This window comes from Lissotriton vulgaris, chromosome 11 (genome assembly GCF_964263255.1).
Source record: "Lissotriton vulgaris chromosome 11, aLisVul1.2, whole genome shotgun sequence".
NCBI lineage: Eukaryota > Metazoa > Chordata > Amphibia > Caudata > Salamandridae > Lissotriton > Lissotriton vulgaris.
Window position 1 is genome coordinate 1,003,947,504 of NC_141699.1, and position 23,370 is coordinate 1,003,970,873.

Genomic DNA, 23,370 nt, shown 5'->3' on the forward strand with positions numbered 1-23,370 from the left:
CGGTTCGAGTAGCTAACGCTATGGCTATCTTAGGTCGTTATGACCGTCAGGCTTGGGCAGATATGTCCACCTATGTGGCGTTACTTCCGGATGCTTCCAAAGCAGAAGCGCAGAAGATTCTGCAAGAAGGAGAAAGAACTTCAGAGGAACTCATTGATTGTGCAGTGGATGTGGCCTGCACGGGTTTTCGCCAACTCGCTGGAGCGGCCGTCCTACGTCGACAAGGTTGGCTACGCTCAACTTCGTTTCGACAGGAAGTTCAGACGAGGATTCTGGATATGCCATATGACGGCGAGTCACTATTTGGAGCGCATATTGATGAAGCGCTGCAATCCATAAAAAAGGACACGGACACTGCACGTGCCTTGGGTACCCTTCAATTTAAGAAGCAGCCCTTTCGGGGTGCTCGAGGACGTGGCACTACATCCACTTTTCGTGGAGGAAGCAGTCAGTATCGGTCCTATAACCAAGGTAACCAACGTTTCACCGGAAACCGTCAACAGTCTTCCCTTCAGCAACCTGCCAGAAACTATCGAGGAAAGTCCACTTTCAGGGGAACGTCCAACAAACGTCAATGACTTGTCTGTCGAACAGAGAATTGGAAGGCAAATCTCTCTGTTTGGTTCTCAATGGTCCTCCATTACAACGGACCGTTGGGTACTCGACATTGTGGAAAAAGGCCATACATTGGAATTTGTCGAGGTCCCTCCTCCAACGCCACCTTCCGGACCACCACCTCCGCACCTCAAGGAACTATTTCATCAAGTTCGCCTTCTCATTCAAAAAGGTGCGGTGGAAGTAGTACCAAAGTCTCAGAGAGGGAAGGGGTTTTATTCCCGTTTTTTCCTTATCGTCAAGAAAAACGGAGAATGGAGACCCATATTGGACTTGAGAGCACTCAATCACTATCTCAAGGATCAGACCTTCCGTATGCTAACGCTTACAGAAATCTTGCGCTTACTCTCTGTCTGAGATTTCATGACGACCATCGATCTCCGAGACGCCTACTTCCATGTCCCAATACTCGCAGGTCATCGAAAGTTCCTGCGCTTCAAGGTGGGGCACCTTCATTTCCAATTCAAGGTACTTCCATTTGGCCTCCGGTCGGCCCCCCGAGTCTTTACAAAAATGTTGGCTCCGGTCATGGCTTTTCTTCGTCTCCAAGGCATCCAGATATTCCCATATCTCGACGACTGCCTCCTGAAATCGCAATCCCGCTCACAACTCCAGCACCATACTTCCATTTGTCAGACAGTATTCCGTTCCTTAGGTCTGTCCATCAACCTGGAGAAATCTCAATTGCAGCCGACAACTTGCAAGGATTTCCTAGGAGCAACGCTGGACACCAAACTAGCAAAGGCGTTTGTCTCCCGGGAACGTCAGCAAAGGATTCTCCGATTAGTTTCACTACTTCTGGCAAAGAGGTGCACTTCAGTCCGTTTGTTGAAGTCCTTTCTAGGGATGGCTTCGTCGTGCATCGCTCTTGTCCCTCATTGCAGACTACGAACACGACCTATTCAACAGGCACTGGACGAACAGTGGCGTCAAGTCACCGGTTCCTTCAACGATCAGGTTACCATCACCGTTCCCATGAAGAAAGCGCTCGGATGGTGGGCACAACCACATCAGCTTGCGGCAGGCACGTCCTTTCTGTTCAACACCCCGGATCTGACTTTAACGACGGACGCATCTCTGGAGGGTTGGGGAGCTCACCTCCAGGACCTTTCCGTCAAGGGGAAATGGACTCTGCACCAGAAGACCTGGCACATCAACAAATTGGAGCTCATGGCTATCTTTTTGGCCCTGAAATCATTTCAACCAGTGCTGCAAGGGGAGTCGGTTCTCATACAGACAGACAACACAACCTGCATGCATTACATAAACAAGCAGGGCGGAACGAAGTCTCCGGTGTTATCCCGCCTAGCAGAAGCGATTTGGGACTGGTCCATCAATCATCAAATCACAATCACCGCAGTTCATCTTCCGGGGTTGTCCAACCTTCTGGCGGATTCCCTAAGCAGATCCCGATCATCCAACCATGAGTGGGAACTCCACCAGCCAACACTCGATATGGTCTTTCGTCGTTGGGGATTCCCGGAAATCGACCTCTTCGCAGCTCCAGAGAACCGCAAATGCCCCGCTTACGCAAGTTGGCATCCCCACAAAGGATCCCAAGGCAATGCCCTTTTGATGGATTGGTCGAATCTCTTCGCCTACGCCTTTCCTCCGATCCCCCTGGTGCCACGAGTACTTTGGAAGATTCGGAGAGAACCCTGCCACATCCTTCTGATTGCTCCCAGGTGGCCACGACAGGCGTGGTTCTCGGAGCTGCTCCTCCTGTCTCAATGCAAACCCATTCTTCTTCATCCTCGAATGGATCTTCTCTCCATGGACAGGGGTCAAATCTACCATCCAGACCCCTCTTCTCTGAGCTTATCAGCCTGGAACCTGAACACTGTGAATTTGCACATCTAACCATCCCTCAGGAGTGTCGTGACATCCTTGCTCAGGCCAGGGCTCCATCAACTATAAAGACCTATAAGTTGAAATGGAAACGCTTTTGCCACTGGTGTGCTGACGCCGGAGTGCATCCTTTGCGTGCCACGCCCGCTGAGCTCCTCCCTTTCTTTTTCCAACTGGCTCAGTCGGGTTTGTCTCATGCTACTTTAAGAGTTTTTCTGGCGGCAATATCACGCTTCCGCCATGATGGCTCCGCCTCCCTATGTTCATCCAGGTTAATACGTCAATTTTTCAAGGGACTTCTTCGGACTTTTCCTCCAGTTCGGCGTCCCCCTCCCGAGTGGCGCCTCAATGTTGTCCTATCACAATTAATGACTGCACCTTTTGAACCAATCCATAAAGCAGACCTCAAGTATGTCACCTGGAAGGTCGCGCTTCTTCTTGCTTTGACGTCTTCACGTCGAGTGAGTGATATGCATGCATTCACGATCAAACCACCATTTCTACAGTTTAAACGGGATTCTGTGCTTTTACGCACTAACCCTACTTTTCTTCCAAAAGTGCCTTCAGACTTCCATATTAATGAGCCTGTTATACTGAAGTCTTTCTTTGCCAACCCGCAATCTCCTGCGGAACAACGCTTGCACTCTTTGGACATTAGACGATGTTTAAAGTTTTACATCAGCAGAACAGCCCAGTTCCGAAAATCGGATCAGCTCTTTGTGGCCTATGGCCGCTTTCAAAAAGGGCGACCAGTCACCAAACCTACAGTAGCCCGCTGGGTGGCTTCGGCGATTGCTTTCTGCCATCAGAAGGCTGGAAAGCCTTTACAGACTGCAGTACGGGCCCACTCTACCAGGTCTATGGCCTCTTCGACTGCACTCTTTGCCGGAGTTCCATTGCATCAGATTTGCAGAGCAGCCACGTGGTCCAGCAGGCACACGTTCACAAAGCACTACAATCTGGGTGCCATGGCTGAAGAAGATACCGCAGTGGGACAAGTGTGCTCCGTAATCTTTTTCAATAAGGTGAGCCTCTATTCTACCCTCCTCCTAATAGTTTCCAGTTTTATTCATGTCTTCTCTATGTATACATATAGTTGTATAACTTCTATGGCATGGGTTATTGCACCTGTTGGTTCCAACCTTTTGCTTATACATTGCATTCTGGAAACTTTGTGTTGGGATACGGACTGCTAACTGTTCTATATTCAAGCATGTGAATCTATGAAAGACACCCCAATACTGGAGAAGAACAATTGTTACTTACCTGTAAACAGGTGGTTCTCCAGTATTGGTGTCTTTCATAGATTCACATGCGACCCTCCCATCCTCCCCTCAGAGGCTCTCTTCTCCTCATAGACTCTGTGGTCACTCTTGTGCTACGAAAATCTGAGGGCTTGAGCTCTGAGGAGAAGGTTCTAGAGGGCTGCTGGCGCCTGATTGGCTGCAGTTTGGACTAACATAATGACAAGGATAGGCTGCATTGGAACTTTTATATTCCCATGCATTCCTATGTAGAACTTTTTGGTTAGGTACCCTATGCTTCTTTTATGCATTTTTGGGGTTTATCCTTATTATGTACTTTATATATTTATTATATATTATTTATATATTTAGTATTTATTGCTATTTTATTTACCGTGGGACTCCCACTCCGACGACGGGGAATATTCAAGCATGTGAATCTATGAAAGACACCAATACTGGAGAACCACCTGTTTACAGGTAAGTAACAATTGTTCCTCTCTTGGCCAAGGGAGCCATAGAGGGGAGCCATAGAGAGTGTGCTGACACCAGAAGTAGGCTTTCGTTGTTATGCCTGCTACTTTCTGGTCCCATAGAAGGGAAAGAACCTGCGCCCTATCCTAGATCTGAAAGCCCTCAACTTCTTCCCCAAAAAGGAAAAGTTCAAGATGCTCACTCTAGCTCAGGTCTTGTCTGCCCTGGACGTAAGAGCCTCGATGGTAGCGTTGGACTTGCAGGATGCTTATTTTCACATTCCAGTCTTGCCTACCCATCAGTGCTACCTGTATTTTACGGTAGGCCACAAGCACTTTCAGTTCACCGGGCTCCCCTTTGGCCATACATGTGCCCCTTGGGTATTCACCAATGTGATGGCAGTGGTCTTAGCTCATCTGCACAGATAAGGGGTGTCAGTCTTCCCCTATCTCGCCGACTGGCTGTTGAAGGCGAGGTTGACCCCGGCTGTAGTCCCCCACTTCCAGACTATAGAAAACCTGCACTCGCTTGGGTTCTCTATCAATCTGCTGGTCACATCTGACTCCCTCTCAGAGGTGCCTTTTCATCAGAGTTGTTCTGGATATGGTCCAGTTTCAGGCCTATCCTCCAGAACGGCAAGTCCAGGATATTCAGGCTATGATACCAATGTTTCAGCTTCTATCCTGGATTTTGGTGAGAATGACCCTGAGGCTGCTGGGCCTCAAGGCCTACATTCCTGCTTGTGACACATGCCAGATATGCGGGCTCTGCAGTGGGACTTTAAGTTCCAGTGGGTGCAACATCAGGGTAATCTCCCCAACATGGTCCAGATCTTAGAGAGAACTGCACAGGGCCTGCAGTAGTGGCTGACAGACCACGACTGTGTCCGAGGCAGACTTCTCTCACTTCCCCAACCAGACCACATAGTAGTGGCAGATGGGGCAGCCATCTGGGAGAGGTGGAGATCAGAAGTCTCTGGTCTCCGGTGGAATCCAGACTCCACATCAACTTGTTGGAGCTCCGAGTGATTTGCTTGGCATTGAAAGCCTTTCTTCATTCAATCAAGGGAAAGCTGCTTCAACTGTTCACGGACAACACCACCCCCATGTGGTACTGCAACAAACTGGGCAGGTGGTGTCATGGACCCTTTGTCAAGAGGCCATGCATTTCTGGATGTGGCAGGAACAGCAGGACATTTCCCTGGTGGATCAACACCTGGCAGGTTCTCTGAATGCAAGGGCAGACAAACTCAGCCGGTGATGCCTAATGAATCACAAATGGCATCTCCATCCGGAGGTGGCGCAAGGTATCTTTCAGCAGTGGGTAGAGTCTTGATTAGATTTGTTTGCCTCTGCCTGTGAACACACAATGCAAGCAGTTTTGCATGCTGGAGTTTCCAAGGCAGCATTCGCTCTGCAACGCTTTTCGTCTCAAGTGGAGCTCAACCCTTCTGTACGCCTTTCCGCCAATACCACTCCAGTCCAGAGTGCTCAAGAAAATCAGAAATAATGGGCCCAAGTCATTCTTGGGGCTCCGGACTGGACACCAAGAGTCTGGTAACCTGAGAGTACTGTAGTGTAGTTCCTATATTCCCAATAGGCTCTGCGCATTGGAAAAATATATCCTATAGATTTGACGTAGGACTTAGGTCAGTAGGTCTCTATCGAATATACTACACTTAATTGTGAGTGCTAGCTAGCTCAGAGGTCACTAGAAACTTTCTCGAATTCACAAGAAGGGATTAGTTGCTGACAACCGCATAAACATGACAACTTTGTTTCCCTAGGACTGGAAAACATCTTCAGAGTCGTAGAAACAATAGATAACTAATTTACTTAGTCATTCGTGCATGCTTCGTTTCTACAGAGTTTGCAGAGAAATAGTGAGACAGGCGTTTTCAATTAAAGATTTATTGAACAGTTTTCTTTCTCATGCAAGAGAGGTGAACTGCTACAATTGTTAGACAGAATGCAAAGTATAATGCGTACAGCGAGAATAGTATTATAAAATAATACCGTAATAGCATTGTATAGTTTCTAAGCCATATAAAAATACGTACATAAATAACACAGGCTAAAATACTCAACTGGTGCTTCTAAAATATGCCTGCCCCAATTTACCTAACCTAGTTCTAGTACGAGGGAAGAAGTAAGTATTGTTTAGCATAAGTTTTAGTTCTGCCAAGAATTGCCAAAGGTTTCTCTAGGTTCTAATCAGCTCCATACCTTAGAATGAAGAAGGTTGGTATCTCTGTCTCAGGACTCGATTTCCCAAAACCCCGCAAGGGGAGTCAGAAACATTGGAGCTGGATTTCTCAGCAGAGGAGGGCAGCTTCCTGATCAGTGCGTCAGCTGGAGATTCGGCTTCCTTCGGCACTTGCTGTAGCGAGCTGCGTCGGGCAAGTAGGTCGTCGAACTGCTCCGAACCACCGTGCTTTGCTATAGCAAGTGAAGGTATATTTATACCTTGAAGGTGTTTAGGAATGCCATGTTTGACATAAAGTCGGGCATATGAACGCCATGAATGAACCCCTAAGGAATAGATGTTCAATGTAAAACTAACGGAGTTCTTGGAGAAATCATTATTCAAGCAAGGGGAATCCCCTAACGGCTTAAGCTGGTTTTCCAAGAAATTGTTGTGACGTTTGGTGAACGGATGGAAGTAGCCATGCCTGTATTTGGGTTGCATGGGCTATGCCTAAATAAGGGCTTGATTTCTATGCCTTCAAAAGGGCAACGTGGATTGTACCTATATAAGGGCATGAATCGGGAAAATCCATTTGGAATCTAAAACACCATACAACACTAGAGATGAGCATCGATCCTCTAATCAGGTTGCCCCTTCTGGAGGATAGTCTGTCGCAGCAGCAGGAAGAATCCTCCACCCAATCCTGTCAACTCTACACCTTCTTGCGTGGAGATTGAGTGGCGGCAGTTGAGAGCATTTGTCCTTCCTCCCGAAGTCTGTAAAGTTTTTTGGGCAGCCAGGCATCTCTACCAAGACTGTGTATGCCTACCAGTGGCACAACATTTTAAAATATTGTATAGAAAGATCTATTGATTCTCTTTCTGCTTCCTTCTCAAGTCCTTCTCTTTATTGTGACCCTTGTCTAGCAGGGCTCTATCCTTGGCACTGTCAAAGGGTACCTTTCGACCCTGTCTGCATTCCAGAGGCTGCCAGACCAACCCTCTTTATTTAAACACCTATTATAAATAGAGGTCTGTTCCCTTTCAGGGCACTGCAGAAATACACCAGTGTCAGTGCACTTTATGAATATGCGCTCCTGACGTCAGTGTGACAAAGTGGCACCTATGTAGGTGATGCGGACGTCACAGTTGCACAGATGACACTGATAACATCATTTGAAGCCGACCGACGCCACCTACCGCACGCAAGGGTATTGCTCGAAGAAAAATCTCCAAGATCCAGTCTGATGCCTGAGAGATTCAAAGATAATGAATGTGTGACTAGATCATTTCTCCACCAGATAAGGTGCTACTGAAAGTATGTAACTTGTCCATCAGTTCCTTTCTTTACACGCCTTTGAATGCCGATCTAAACTGCCACTTCATTAGTTGAAAAATTCATTCCACAAATCTATTCCAGTGTGCAAGCGAATGATGTCCCCACTGAAGACTACAGTGGTAAACCGTGCCTAAAATGAGACAGAAATTCTAAGTCATACAAAGAATCACTAACAGACGCATGAGAAAAGGTAGGTGTGCAGCCGCTCCTTACCCACAACGAGTGTGAGACTACAGAGTCGTGCCCCCTCATTATGTCCAGGGTACACAGCTAAACCAATATCAGGATTGCAACTATAACAGATCAGGTTTATTTATTGTATTCCTTAGCATGATGCATGAGACGAATGTGTATTAGGCTGGGATACTAACGAAATGCAACCCTAACAAAGGCCAAAAGCCTGCATTGGCAGAGTATGGCCGACACATGTTGGCAAGATAGAGGTGGATGGTTGAGACATTGTAGTTCACCCTACATCCACGGTTAATAATTATTTAATCATACCCAGGGTACCAAACCATTAAAGATTTTTTTAACATTAATATCTGCATACATGTTACAACAGCATGATTTATCTGAACTCCTGCTTAACAGTTGTGTCTGCCAGGGTACCATGGCATAGATATATCACCGATAACGAAGCATGCCATGATATTTAGTGGGTGCGATCAGCTATCCAGATCTTTTTATTAGGTTACCAAAATTGGTTACCTTTCAGATTGACCCTTGCACTTCTGGTGCTACACAAACCAAGAATGTTGCCCTTCATTCACCAGCAGGCATTCCAGGACCGTGAAGCTTAACAGTTTATCGCCAAAAACCAAAGTTATGGTCATCACATAAGTTTAGCTCCCTCTCCATGGCGAGGACACAGTTTGTTCCTCCTCTCAAAAGTATTCCTGCGACAGGACATCTTTGTGGCTGAGGCTGTCTCATAAGTCCGAATCGAAATCTAAGAAGAAGCATAAAACGTCGACGTGGGAATCAATCTCATCCTCCAGCTGCCTGACCGAAGGAAAGTCTAGCTGATGTCAAGATGGCAACTGATTTCATTCTCATTTCCTAATTGCGGAGGCAATTCCTTAACTTGTCCCATTGCGCCTCAAATTTCTTGAGCTATTGGCAATGGTGCAGCATGTCAAGGCATTTAAGAAGGCAATGTTGCACATTTTGCCACTCTTACGGCTCCCTCTGGTGAGCTTTTGGCCCCAAGGATCCACAAGGTCCTCCAGTCTGTGTAGTGCTGGCAAATTCATTCTTGACACAGTCTGTGCCCATTGAACCCTCCTCAAGTTCTGCATATACTACATTGCCAACCTCCATTCTGGCTCCAACATCTGGCCCGTTTCTTCTCCACTGATGCCAATCCTGATATTGCTGGAGGTCCAACCTAATACTGATGTATGACCTAAAACAGAAGCCGCTTTAAGCCCAATGTAGGTCATAGTGCGCTCCAGGCTCTCTTGTGCAACCGCCCCACACCAAAATCTTTTACACGCAAACTGGCGTTGTGGACCGAGGCAGCCTTTTTGCCTAAAGTTGTCATGCTTTTTCACTTCAGGCAAACCATCATCCTGCTAACATTCTTTGCCCTGCCTCATCTGTCAAAAGAGGAGGAGATCTCCATTGTCAGTCAATGGTGTTTTAAGCTTTTACATCGACTGCACTGAAGACCATTGGATGTACAATCCGCTTTATCTGTGGTTCTCTGGGGCATAGAAAGGTACGGTGGTGCAGAAAAGGATTTTGTCAAGGTGGATAGTTCTTTGCATTGAGATGTGCTGCCACTGTGTTGGAACATTGAGTGCCTTTTCTTCACATCTGTCAGACCTCCACATGAGCATCAGCACACATGTTCATGAAGCACTACTCCATTGACAGTCAGGATGGGAAGGGCATTTTGCCAGGTTGGCTCTGCAGGACTTTTTGGTCTGAGCCCACTCCACAGGCCCTCCACCTTGGGGAGGTACTGCTTTGGTATCCATTCTAAGGTGAGGAATCCGCATGTAGAACTGTCCATTCGAAAAACAAGTTACTTACCTTTGGTAAAGCTCTTTCTGGTAAATACTCGTTCTAACCGCAGATTCCTCACTGCCCTCGCACATTCCCTTTCTGTGGAGTGCTCTGCTTTTTTTGTGTGTGTGATTCATCAGAGGTTTAATACCAAGGCATCAGGTGCCTGAGCTCACACATTGCAGTGAGTCATGCTTCCAAAAATGTTTGTCAATAAACACAGAGAATACACACATTCGAAATCTGGAAGCCTGTTAGAAATAGGATTTTTGGCAGTCTAAGGCATGTGCCAACACCAGGCAGAAACCACCACTCTAGTCAGGATAAGGGAGTTACTCTCCTAAAATAACCCCTGCTCACCCCATTGGTAGCTTGGCACAAGCAGTCAGGCTTATCTTAGAGGCAGTGTGTAAAGCATTTGCACATAACCAACAGTAATACAGTGTAAGCATTACAAAAGAACACCACACCAGTTTAGAAAAATATCCAATATTTGTATATACTTAAGATGACCAATAACGATAAAAATCCACAATACAGTGCTTCAATATATTCACTTATCACAATATGCTTACAAAAATAGTTCCTTGATGTTGATAGCTCAGTTTGGGGCTATCACGGCGTTGTGAGCAAACCAATCCAAACAGTTCTGGCTGACCGCGGCGTCGCGGGCCAGCTACGGTGTCGGGAAGACCCACAAACAGTACTTTTAGAAATGCAGGGAGTTGGCGACCTCTCGTTGAGCTTCCAAAAACATGGCGTCCGCAGGCATTGGTTACGGAGGTCAGTACAGGAGTCGTCAGGGCCCTCGAAGTCACGCGTATTGCAGGTTGATCTCCTCTCTGTTGGAGTCAGAAGCGATGGTGTCAGCAGGCGTTGTGTGCTGCAGTGCGAAGTGCAGTGGTGCGGTGCCCTCAGGTCACGGTGCGAGCAGCGGCTCAATGGCGGCGTCAGATGGTGTCGTCGGTGAGACCAGGTTCGCAGTGTGAGATGAAGGGGGTGCTCGTCACGGTGCTGGCAGGTCACGGTGCAAGCAGCAGCGTTGTTGTTGTTAAAGCGCTGTCGTCGGCTGACGAACTGGAGTCGATGGTGCCGGTAGGCCAAGGCTGCGGTGCGGGATGAGGGTGATGCATCGTGTAACTTTATGAGCGGTGCCCTCGAAACACGGTGCAAGCAGTGGCGTCTATTTCGGCATGGAGCGTCGTCGTCAGGGATACCAGGGCGTTGTTGTGAAGCGAGGCTGTGCGGAGTGCGTGCCCACAAGTCGTGGTGCAAGCAACAGCTCGGTCGCGGCGTCAACAGGCGCCGTCGGTGAGATCAGGGTCACAGTGCAGCATTGCGGCGGTGCCCTCTGCGGTACCAAGGCATCGTAGTGAAGCGAAGCAGTGCCCACAGGTCGTGTTGTAAGCAGCGGCTCGGTGGCGGCATCAGCAGGCGTCGTCGGTAAGACCAGGGTCGCGGTGCGGCATTGCAGCGGTGCCCTCTGCGGTGCCTTCAGGACACGGAGTCAGCAGCGGCATCGTATACGTCGTCGAATTGATTTTCTTTTTGTTGCAGCACAAACACACAGTCCCCAGTGCTGAGGGCAGAAGAGCTTGAAGTCTTTGCTGTTCCTGAGACTTCTTGAACAAGGGGTAAGCTCTACCTCAAGTCCTTTCACTGCCCAAGACAGAAGCAGCCACTGCAGCAAAGCGCACAGCAAAGTGGTAGTCCCTCCTCACAGCTCTCCAGCTCTTCTTCTTGATCCAAAAGAGTTCTAAATTTCAGGGGTCTGGGCCCCAATATCTATATCCCAAAATCCTTTGATCTCTTAGGCAGAGAGTGTCTGTGCCCAGCCAGAACCAGCTCTGCCTTCTCTGGTGTGATTTCCTGGCAGGAGGTGGAAACAACATTGTCAGAGGCAGACCAGGCCCTTTGAGGTGCAAGGAAATCTCCTACCCCTTCTCCCATCGCAGCCCAGGTCTGTTCAGCCCTTTCCTAACCTATCTAGACTGTTTGGAGCCACTCCTGCTCCCCAGCCTTCTGTCATCCAAAACCCAGACAGGCAATCCACATTCCAGCAGAGGCACAGGGGATGACAGAGCAAGAAAATCCCTACTTTCTAAAAGTGGTATTTTCAAACACAGAATGTAAAAATCACCTTCACTAAAAGATGCATCTTTAGATTCTGAGTTCAGGCATACTAAACTTTATTTTCCTACCTTATTCCCTGGGCCAGTTTTGTCTATAAGATGTTATAAACAAACTTCTCATTCTGTCCTATGGGGAACATGTAGCCTTGCAATAGTAAAACACGAAATTGGCTGTAATTCACTATTAGGACATGCCACACACACCAGGGCATGCCCTACCTTTCACATACACTGCATCCTGCCCACAGGGGTACTTTCGGCCTACCTTAGGGGTGCCTGACATGTAAGAAATGAGAAGGTTAGGGATTGGCAAGAGTGTGCACTGGCCAAGTTGACATGGCAGTTACCAACTGCGCGCAGGCTCTGCAATGGCAGATCTGAGTTACCTTTTTAAGGCTACTCACGTGGGTGGCACAATCAGTGCTGCAGGCCCACTAGTAGCATTGATTTACAGGCCATTGCACACTCAGTGCACTTTACTAGGGACTAACAAGTAAATCAACTATCCAATCATGGAAACACCAATCCATAACATAATTTATGCAGAGAGCATATGCAATTTAGTACTGATTAGCAGTGGTAAAGTGCCCAGAGTCCTAAAACCAACACAAACATGTCAGGAAAAAATAGGAGGAAGAAGCAAAAAGTTTGGGATAACCCTGCAAAAAGGGCCATTTCCAACTAAGCCACAGTGCAAATGGAAGTTGTTTATTTCACACTCCAATGAATCCTTTATTTTCACACACAATAGTTTATTTTCACTATCAACTCACCTACTCCAGTGTGTGGTTCATGTGGCCTGGAGCTGAGCCCTGAAAGGTTTATCTTCGGCAGTATCAGACAAGAGAGGGCTATGTGCAGACCCATCTCTACAAGCTCAGTGTATTTTGGTGAGTTACACAAGTGCAATTACAAATTCAGTCACTCAGATCTCAAATTCCACCTCTGAAGCGAGATGCCAAATCTTAGATTCCAGAGAAGCAAGAACACTAATCTCTGTTCTGAAACCAGAAGAATCTCAAATAAGGGTTCACTGAAAGTAACATTTCTAATTCTGCTCTCTGGAGTGCTCTGCTTTTGACATTTAAATATGTCACAAATTACAGATATGTATACTGGTTGTGAGAATTGTTCTTCTCTGTGTCTGAGGGCACGGTAAAAGTCAATCAACAAACTGAGGTCAGCACACAGATAGGTGACCCCTATGTTCGGCTCCACTCCGTCACTTCAAGGGTAGAACAAGGTTGATGCATAGATGCATGAAGCTACCTGGCCGCTCGTAAGAGCCCTGCTATAAAAACGTCTGGATCCAGTCTGGTGCCTAGGGAATATTCTAAAGATGAGGAATCTGCTGTTAGAGTATCCACAAGAAAGAGTGTAACCAAAGGTAAGTAACGTTCTGTTGTTCCCATCTATATTTTGAAGGTAATCAAAGGTGGTGTGACCCTTTTTTTCACTGAAGAGTCTTCAATATCTTATTGGTTGAAATCCTGGGCGACAGCCACCCAAAGAGAAGCTAACTTGCCAATGAGGCAGGTGGTGTGCTGGCAGGTCTCAGAGAAAGATACAGTTGTTGAAGAATATGAAGAATACTGAAGGTGTAGCCAAAGTGCACGTTCAATCACCACCATGTGACTCGGAATAATTAACAGGGAGATGTGGCCTGTGTCAGAGCTGCTTACTTAGAAGTTTAGCAGGTTCGAGTCCCTATCTCAGATCAACATCATCTGATTCTGAGCAAAACGTGCAATCTCCCTGTGCTCAAAACTAAGTAATATGTAAACATAGCCTGTTTCTCATGTAATGCGCTCTAACCCCCCCCCCCCCCCCCCTGGGCCAAGTTTGTGCTATATAAATCTGCAAAAAAAACAGCGACTCTGAATCCTGCTTTATTAGGTTGGATCGGAACTTGGAATAATTCTGCTTCCGAAATCGCTTGGGCATCAGTTACCCATGTGACTACCAATTAGATGTCTCATTCTCGCAAATAACACTGGTCTTCTGGTGAATAGCTTGAAGGAATACCGAGTGCAAGTTGGTGGTACACGCGGGTAGGAAGCGTCCACCTACTATTTTCACAGGACAGACGCCGTCCACCCTGCCTAGAAGCTGAGCCCCACTGAAATATGCTGAACTTGTCCGGTGTCATTTTCAGACACCGGGACACGTTCCGCAGCACCTGCACATTGTCTGCTTTCCATTCCCGGCAGCAACGTGCAGGCAGGGAGGGGCTTTTTATTTTTATAACCAGCTGGACCAAAGATAAAGGCCAGATTTAAGGGGCATCACGTCCCCTTTTGGTCTAATATGATCCTGGCTTGGTGCAGTCGGGAGCCTCAAACTTAGATACACATGCAATGGAGGGGATACAAAAACATGCAGCTTTTTATCACTTCACAGGTGCTTAAGAGAGACATGGTTTTGACTTAGTTCAGTCACTGTATATAAAAGATATGCATGCACTGCAAGAGTGTCAGATGTGTTGTTCTGTCCCAGTATTTACACAAATAACTATCTAAACACCACTATTACATTTTTATTATAAGCGCTAGTCTCCCCAATGCGGAGTGTCAGAGTGCTTTACGCAACATAAACATCATACATTGACAATAAATCATTTGCGTTTGAAAATCATTGTACCAGATGTGTTACATAAGACAGTGAGGTTTACAAAGTGTAGGAGTCACATGTACTTCACAGCTCACTGTACTGTATTTATAGGATTACAATATATGAACTGCAAGTAGCAAAAGGATCTCTGTGTTAAAAGCAGTAACCCACTTACCTGTCTGCTTGAAATAAAAATCGCAAATCCCATGGTTTTTGGCGCATTCCTGGATTTACCAAACCTGGTAAACCTGGGAATGCGGCACAAAGATATGCCTCCCCTGATGAGGTGTAACGAGGAGAAATATCTTTATTTTTCCTCGTATTTCCATGCAGCACACATGGAAAGAGGAAAACGCTTCTATGGATTGTTTTTGTGCAGGAAGGTGCCCCTTCCCACACAAAAACAATCCTGCCTCCAACACAGGCGCCCTTGCATCATGGTGCAAGGGTGCCTGTGTTGGCTCTAGGCTGCCAAAACTGCACCAGTGCAGGGGGAAAGGACAGAAATGCGCTGTATTGGATCAATGCAGCGCATTCCTGTTCTTTCACTGTGACGCAAGGCAGCTCAGCAAGGTAACTTGCTGTGCTGCCCTGCGCTACTATTCCCGTAAATATGCCCCTAAAGTTATTAGTTGAGGCCCAGATTTTGGGTCGGGATTTCACCTCTTTTTTGACACAACTCCAAAGCAAAACTAATTTGTTAAATCTTGTTATGCACGTAAATGTACTCATGATAGGCATGATAAACATATGCGTGAGGGCTTAATATCTGATGGTACTTCCTGTGAGGTCACTGCCTGTGACGCCATGTGCTGTGATGTCACGTGCCATGATGTCACTTGCATACTGCCTAACTTGGTAAGTCCCCCCACTTCTATTTTGTAGGACATCTGCACTGGTCTCAGGAGGTTTTTCAACCCTGTGTAGGGATTAGATGGGCAGTGCTGCGTGGTTTGTTCTTCTGGCCACCCTAGCAGTGTAGACCGATTGTAATGGGAGGTAGTGCATGGAAAGAAATGGGCCCCTGGCTGCTGTTTGAATGATAAAATACAGCAATAGGCAGGGTTTGTTTAGAGGGCCCCGGTGCCACTGCGGCACCAATGAAAGCCATTTCCCTGCAGCCCACTTTCTCTCTCACTCTTTCTGTCGTATGCGTTTGTGATTTCTTTTACGAACCTGCTACATTTTGTATTTACGTTCGGCAGAAGGCTTGAGAAGTGTCATAATATGAAAACATTCATTTTTGTTTTTAGCTGCATTTGAAATCATTTTCATATTTTTGAACTTGTTTCGCTACCGTTGATACTCAGTATCCGTTACATTGTCATAAAAATATGCCGTCTTAATTTCTTTGCTGGTTGTTATATGTTGTTCCTAACCCATCGTTGTTGGCCTGTTCGTTCGCATGCACCTTTAAGAAGCTAAAATAGGTTTCTCTCCATTAGGTGGCGCTCACTTCCTCATTATCGGATGCTGTTCATAGAATCGGATCTCTGTTCAATCATACCCGGGGCGAGTGTATTTACACAGTCAAAATCGTTCGGTGGGGACCGGTTTTGCAGCAGTAGGCTGCAGAATCGGCCCCCAGTTCCAAAAGCAGCAGTGCTTCACACTTTCACCGCCCCCACCCCTCCCGGGGCTGGCCCTACAAAATTGCCTAGGATACTTTGGGTTCCCATTTCGGCCCTGTGTGAAGACGATCAGATGACAGCCTTTATCAGTATTACTTTGCGTGCATAGATTAGATAAGCACTTCATATAAAATATATATATATTTAAGAAGTGCAACAGTGTCGCTGTAATAACAATCTATTATCGTGGTTAAGGACAGGCGAACCATATTCTCGGTAGAATAAAAACCTCTTCTTGAGCAATTTCATAGCTACCAAGGTTTCAGATTGTTTATGCGTGACATTTTCTTAATTTCAGTGTAATTATGAGTGACATTCAACGACTATGAGTTGCACTTTCTCGCGAGAAAAAACCCGCAATGAAGACAAGGGAAACATATCAGAAATCACACCCATTACAACAACGAGAAAGGCTAGGAACTTGGAGACAAAATAATAACATTTTCAGCAAAAATGTATCCTGTGCCAAAGAGCAGTGCTGTGTATGTTTTGAGGTACATTCTTTGTCCTTTGCCAAAATAATGATTACAAGAAGTAGTCATGGAAAAAAGATACTTGAATGAAAAAAGAGTTCTCATGATTTCCTATTAACACACAACTTGAAATGAAGCCCTAGGCCTGCAACAGACAAAAAAGGCCCCTTCACTTCCTTGCCTCACTTCTGCAAGGATGAGACACCTAAGGCACTTGAAATACAAAAACAACGAGGCATTAAAATGATAAGCAGACTGATTCACATGTGCAAATGTTGAGGTCTATTTCTGCAGTCTGTCACTAACTGCTGCTATGTGTTATGCCCTCACAACGAAACTACATTTCCCAGAATGCAACGATCTGATTCTAGATTGGTTTTACCACATTTATGGGCCCTCCTCCCCTCCCACGGAAGTTAGCCTTCAGTGCCAGGGTTGCTCGCCTCCCCTTGAAGGAATGGGTAGTCACAGGGCACTAAGGTATGCTAATGGATGACTGGCACCCACTGATTGCATGCAGCTGCCTGATTTCAGCATGCTGCCAAGGATTTTTTTATTTATTAACACACACTTGGCGGATGGCTTAGCCAGTGCACACTGTGTTACTACTTACTTCAACTTTGCAGGACTCAGACTCTGCAAGGCTTAGGCCAAGGCAATTGACAGTTTGCCGCCACCTCCAGAGTATACTAAGTCCTCCATAGCCCAGTGAAAGAGTCGTCCTGGCCGCTGCAACGGTCACTCCAACGGTCTCCCTCAGCAATTGAATTTGCTGGTGGTGATGGGTCATATACTGCGGCTGGGAATCCGAGCTGGCAGCTTAACCACGGGGTGGCCATTGCGAGCACTTAGGCAGTGTTGAAGCACCATGATTGCAGCAAGTAGCAAACCGCCCCACAACAAACTTACCCAGGCTGCCTGACGTTAAGTCCCAGCAGTGCCAGAGACTGTGTTGCATCACAAGAGTACCTGACTGGGTTGTGTCATTGTCTCTGTAGTAGCCATTGGGCACTACCTCAACGTGACCTCGGGCTGAGAGCCGCGTCACGAAAATCAATATGAGGTTGAAACATTGTAACAGCCTGCTAGCAGCGTACTAGCTCATCTTCAAGCCTAGTTGCCCTGGTGCAGCGCACTCACTCCATGGCGCATTGCCAGCTGCCACTTCAGTAACTGTGTATTATATGCAGCGCTATGGGCTTGAGGAGCGCTATGCATTTTGCATGACAGTGCATTTCAGTGTGGTGATGCGGAGCACCACACTGAAATGCGTTAGTTAACGCCTGATGCGTGGTACTTGGCAGGACTGCAGTTTAGGGAATCTAAGGCGATTAGATTCGGTACATAGTAACGGGTGGGTAATCCAAAGCGCTACAGACTTGACAGTAAACATTCAGTTTCATTCAGGCATCCCGGAAATGAAGAAGCAGAAATCTGACAGCTGTAATGGCCTAGTATTTTACACATTGTTCTGATTAATTCTAATCTTTTGTCAATGTCAGTGAGCATAAAGTGCCCCTAATCGTTAAGCTGACTGTCTGAGTCGAAACCATGCTGAGCCATTTGCTAATAGATTACATCTAGCAGGAAGTACTAAAAACATGTATGTAACAAAAGGAGAGTAGTGACTGCCGACATGCCGTCCCTATAGGGGTGCTGGTCACTTGAAAAACAAGCATTTGCAATGCAATCGGTCTCGCATTTTTTAAAGTTAGAGCTATTGGCATTGTATCTAAAATGATAAGAGTGTGTCAACAAGTTAGTAGCTTGAAGGTCTCTGAGGTCCCAGAGGCAGTGGCCGAGCAAAAGGCATTAATGCGACAGTGCTTGTATGACCAGGAAGTGAAGTGGTATTAAAGGGGTTATTCTAGGTATGTGAGATTGGGTGACATGTTGGAATGGGAAGGAGAAGTATAGATAATTAGCCTCAGTAGTATTGAGAAGAAAAATAGACAGCAAGCGTGTCTCTGACAATAATGGTCGCCGAAGAGACGCTGTGAAAAAAATATGCGTAATCCCACCCAAAACAGCACAGCCCAAAGTGCAGCTGTTCCTGAGAAAAATGTGGTCTTTAGGGAGATGTGCCAATTAAAACAAGCATAACTAATATGAATTTCCTAGAGAAACACCGCCTCCTATAAAATTAATAAGAAGGGTTAAAATATTACCCTGAAAAACATTACCAGACTCCTGACTCTGTGCCCTGCACAGAGTTATATTCAGTGGAGAAGTGCAACAAAGCTGCTGACTCAGGACCTGAGGATCGGTGCTCGAACCTCAGTGTTGAATCAACATCCTGTGAATCTGGGCAAATCACTTAATCGCCCCCATTCCTGCTCTATATGATGCAAATTTACATTATAAAAAAAGCAGTGATCTTGAAGGGGTGGTGAGGCCGCAAGCAGCGTTGAGCAGGGGGTCAGTGAGTGGGGAGAGACAGCACTTGGAGATTACTTGTGAGACGCGGTAATGTAAATTAAACATAAATTAAACAAAAGAAAAAGGAGCAGGACCTCCGAGAGGTGGTGGGGACCTGCGAACAGTGTTGTCGGAGGGGTGAGGAGGAGATAAAGGAAAGACATGCAAATGTAGCTACAGAAGTTTTTTTGACCAGTGAACAGAACATTTAACGAGCAAAGAGGTAAGCAAACTTAAAAAAAGAGTTCTCAAAGTATAAATAACGTGAACAGTAAGAACACATGTAATGAGGCGGTCCTCATGGGAGTATACAGAATTCCAAAAGAAGGACTACTAAATGCTTTCACCATTGACAAGCCAGCATTTCTAAAGGACAGCAAGAGGAACCAATGAAATGGATAGGCGTTTTTTCAAGCCGATATCCTATACAGCATGTCTCTAAGAGATAGCGCAAGCGCTGCCTAGGCAAAACCTAATACACTGGAGTGGGAGGCAGCTTTCCATTGAGATCCGTCAAGGACAATGATAGCAAGGGGGACTTACCACTCCATCTGCCAAAACTGTAGTACACCTACGAGATTACAGGAGAGAACAGAGAATGTATATGCAAACTGAACAAACTAATACTAGAATTATTTGTTTTAGGTAAAAGTCTAAAATCTAAAGGCAGGATTGTTTGCTATAAACTCTGAACATTAAAAATATTGGTGGAAAAAGCAATCCTGAAAAGTGATGAACCGATAAACTAAGAACATACTTAATTGGGGTAGATCCCATTTAAACATTACACCCAATTTATATAACAAGACGCACCATTTCACGAAACCCCAAACAGAAAAGGTTTTTAGAATTTCACTATTCAATCCTCCAATATAACTCATGGTCTGGGAGAGGCTTTTCAAAAGCGGTGATATTACCAACTTTACAACATTGTGTATGTGAGGTGAACTCGGTCTGTGCGAGTACTGTGTATCAGAGTGTTTGTGGAGATCTTTCGAGGGGTGAATGGGTAACAGGGCAACATGATGAGAGTAATACTCTTGCAATAACGACTAGTTTCCACACTAGTTTTAAATAGTTTTTTTTGTATTTTGGACAGTGTATAGTTAACATAAATCATCCAAAACAAAGTCGTAATATTTGTACATCGGGTTGTTTTCTCTACTCCAGCTACCACTAAAAAGGCTTAAGTATTAAAACCATAATAAAATCTGAAGAGTTATTGAACGTCTTAAAAGGTGTGAGAGAAATTATGATAATATCATAGTTAGACTTCATTCGTTTTAGGTCTGGCTTGGCAGTCCAACTGTCATTTACCTCATGTGAGCAGCACACAAAAAGATTTCAGGACTACTACAGCGAGGGACTTTTGGCTCCGCCCACATGTTGATGAACAGAAGTACTCTTTTTGATTGTACAAAAGTTGTGTGCTTCCTCAGAAAAAATGCTTACTGTACAAGCGATGCAATAATTTGTTTATCTAAATGCCAGAGCACAGTTACTAAGTGCAGCTATTGTGTTACAACAGAGCGCGTCTGTTAGGTCAAAAGTATGGCACTGAAGTTTGTATCGTAGATAATGATTGTATTTCTTCTATGAGCAGTAGCAGAGATGGGAAGAGGGCAGTAATGCAAGCTACAGTGGTGCTAGTTGATAAGCAGCGCACAGAAACCATCCAACAGTGAAGTAATTACTTTATCCCAATGCCTTTATCTTTCTTTAGATGGTCTAGAGGACATGGAATCTGAGATACTGAAGTGCGAGTTTTGTGGACAGATTGGATATACGAACAAATTCCATAGATCAAAGCGGTTCTGCTCCATCTCGTGTGCCAAGAGGTATTCTGCATATTGTGTTTTATGCTGAAAGATTGAAAAATAAATGAGGGGTATGAGTTTGACATTGTTGTGCAGTATTTCACTGTGGTTTAAATAAACAACTCTTGCTGTGCTGTAATCTATGGTTCATATAATTGACTGCCGGCAGATCCTGCAGCACACAATTATGAATAATTGCAGTGCTTCACAAAAGAAAGCAAGCCCATGGCTGTGGTCTTCCCTTAACTGCTGTTTGCAATAGACACCTAATACTAAAATCAGCAGCTGCACATCCGTGTGGTATCCTCTGGAGACTTCATCCACACTGCCAGATAGCACCCTTGGGCATCAACAAACAGGAAAACACAAAGCTTCAGCTGCTTTCACTAGAGCGTGGTTCCCCTGTTTTGCTGTGGTGCGATTTGTAGTGACTCACGGACGGAGGAGGGTTTGCATGAGACAGACAGACCTATTTGATAACGTATTTTATTTGCTCTTCCTCATCTAGTACATTAATGTGTTTCATGATATAGACACTGGCGACGACTCCCTCTGGGGGTCTAACATGCCTTGGATGCTGTGTTTTAATAGCGTCTGTGCTGCATATTTTCTCACTGTGTGGAACTGAAGAAGTTTCACCTGCCTGTCTTTAATGCAACACCTATCTTCCTGAAGGGAAATGGTAATGTGTTGTTTCGTTTTCTGCAGATGACCGGCATCTCCTGTATTCTTAGTTTAAAAATAAATGTACTGTACTTTGCCTTGATGTCCCCCAATTGAAAAATATGTATATTAAAATATAAAAAATATTAATAAATATAAAAATATTTAAAAAAATGATTACATTGACATTTGGGATTGAAACCTATGGCTCAGTTGATGTGAAAGCTAAATAGCATGGAGCCTCTTTTCCAAGCAGTCTTTTAATGCCAACCTTTACTTATAGACGAAGAAACTAGGCGTATCAAAAGACGAGGTCAAATATACACTGTACTAAGCAATTATTTTTGACTTTAATAGTTCTTTATTGGAGGCTGCAGTAGTTCAAATCACCGTAAACAGAGGGGTTTTGTCCTACGATGGCCAGGCTGGACACTCAATACATGAAGAAAGACAAGTGCCTGGTCTCGAGTTTGGGTGCTGTTTTTAATTTTCAGCAACTAAGCGCAGGAACAAAAAGGTAATTTAATGTTCCTCACAGTGGGACGCTCTATAAAAATAGACAGAGGAGGAATAGGAACTAAAAGAAGTCTTTATATTTTCCCTAAACACCAGGTACCCAGGTTGCCCTGAAGAAAAACCCGTGTAATCTAAGACAGGGTTTGGAAACGCGTCGGCTTTCCCTAAAGAAGTAATTTCTTTACCCCATTCCAACAAAGGCAGACTAAACAATTCATTAACTAACTGAACACAGCCTAGGGTGGTATATAATCCTAAATATCCAAAGGAACAGGCATATAGGATTATTGTTCATTTTTCTGGTGTACCGATGAATTTATTCATTTATTGTTTTTGTACATAGGCATGTAATGTAATTCGCATATATGCTTCTTAGCACGTAACAAAAGTTTCATGATTTTGAAATTATGTCTTGTATGCTTTAACATTAAGTTTATGATTTTGTGTAAAGGTGATGTTGAAACCTCGTTTTCTAACCAATGAAAGAATGCTAACAATGTAAAGATGTTAAATTCACCACAAGCTTTATAATTCACGTATATGCTTAGTTGCTGAAAATTAAAAACAGCACCCAAACTCGAGACCAGGCACTTGTCTTTCTTCATGTAGTTCAAATCACCAGCACCGGGGCCTCTGACCTGAATACTTTCCTGCCGTGAGGGCAACGGCTGACATTCTGGCTGGGAGAAGCGCCGTGAGGGGAACGGCTGAATTGCACAGCGCCACTGCCACCGGGGACACAGAACTACAATCCCCAGGTGCCCCGGCGGCCGAGTCGCGTCCCTGACACCACCACCGCGCCCGGAGGCGCCTGTTAAGCGAAGAGCGCCGAGCGCTCGGAGAGGGGCCTCTGACCTGAATACTTTCCTGCCCTGAGGGCAACGGCTGACATTCTGGCTGGGAGAAGCGCCGTGAGGGGAACGGCTGAATTGCACAGCGCCACTGCCACCGGGGACACAGAACTACAATCCCCAGGTGCCCCGGCGGCCGAGTCGCGTCCCTGATGCCACCATCGCGCCCGGAGGCGCCTGTTAAGCGAAGAACGCCTCTTGCCACGCGAGGCGCGCGCGGGAGCGCCCGGGGCTAAGCCCGGGGCTAAGCCCGGGCAAAGGTCAGGCCCTCAGAGGCACGAGGAGGACGGGACGGGCCACCCCCCCTGACATTTCCATCGAAGAGGTACTGGGATTCCCCTTACCATTTCCATCGACCTATTTCGGCGATTCGCATCATACCATGTCTATCTGGGAAGAGCTGAATACCCTGTGTGGAACTAAATATATCCCTGACTTTTTACCCACTACAAGCATAGCCACCAATTCAGACGATGTAAACGCCACCCTGCAGATGTCACCCCTTTGCTCTAATAAACCCCAATCTCCTGCCAAAGTACC

At 45.8% G+C, this 23,370-nt stretch overlaps 1 protein-coding gene across 2 annotated transcripts in view; it reads left to right on the plus strand.

Annotated features, from left to right (window-relative positions):
* Positions 1-23,370, plus strand: part of PHC3 (polyhomeotic homolog 3) — a 499,049-nt gene that overhangs the window by 375,960 nt on the left and 99,719 nt on the right. For both annotated transcript variants that reach the window (XM_086944295.1, XM_086944296.1), the window contains one exon: positions 20,707-20,821. In XM_086944295.1, coding sequence (XP_086800421.1) covers positions 20,707-20,821 — 115 coding nt within the window. The remainder of the gene's footprint in view (positions 1-20,706; positions 20,822-23,370) is intronic.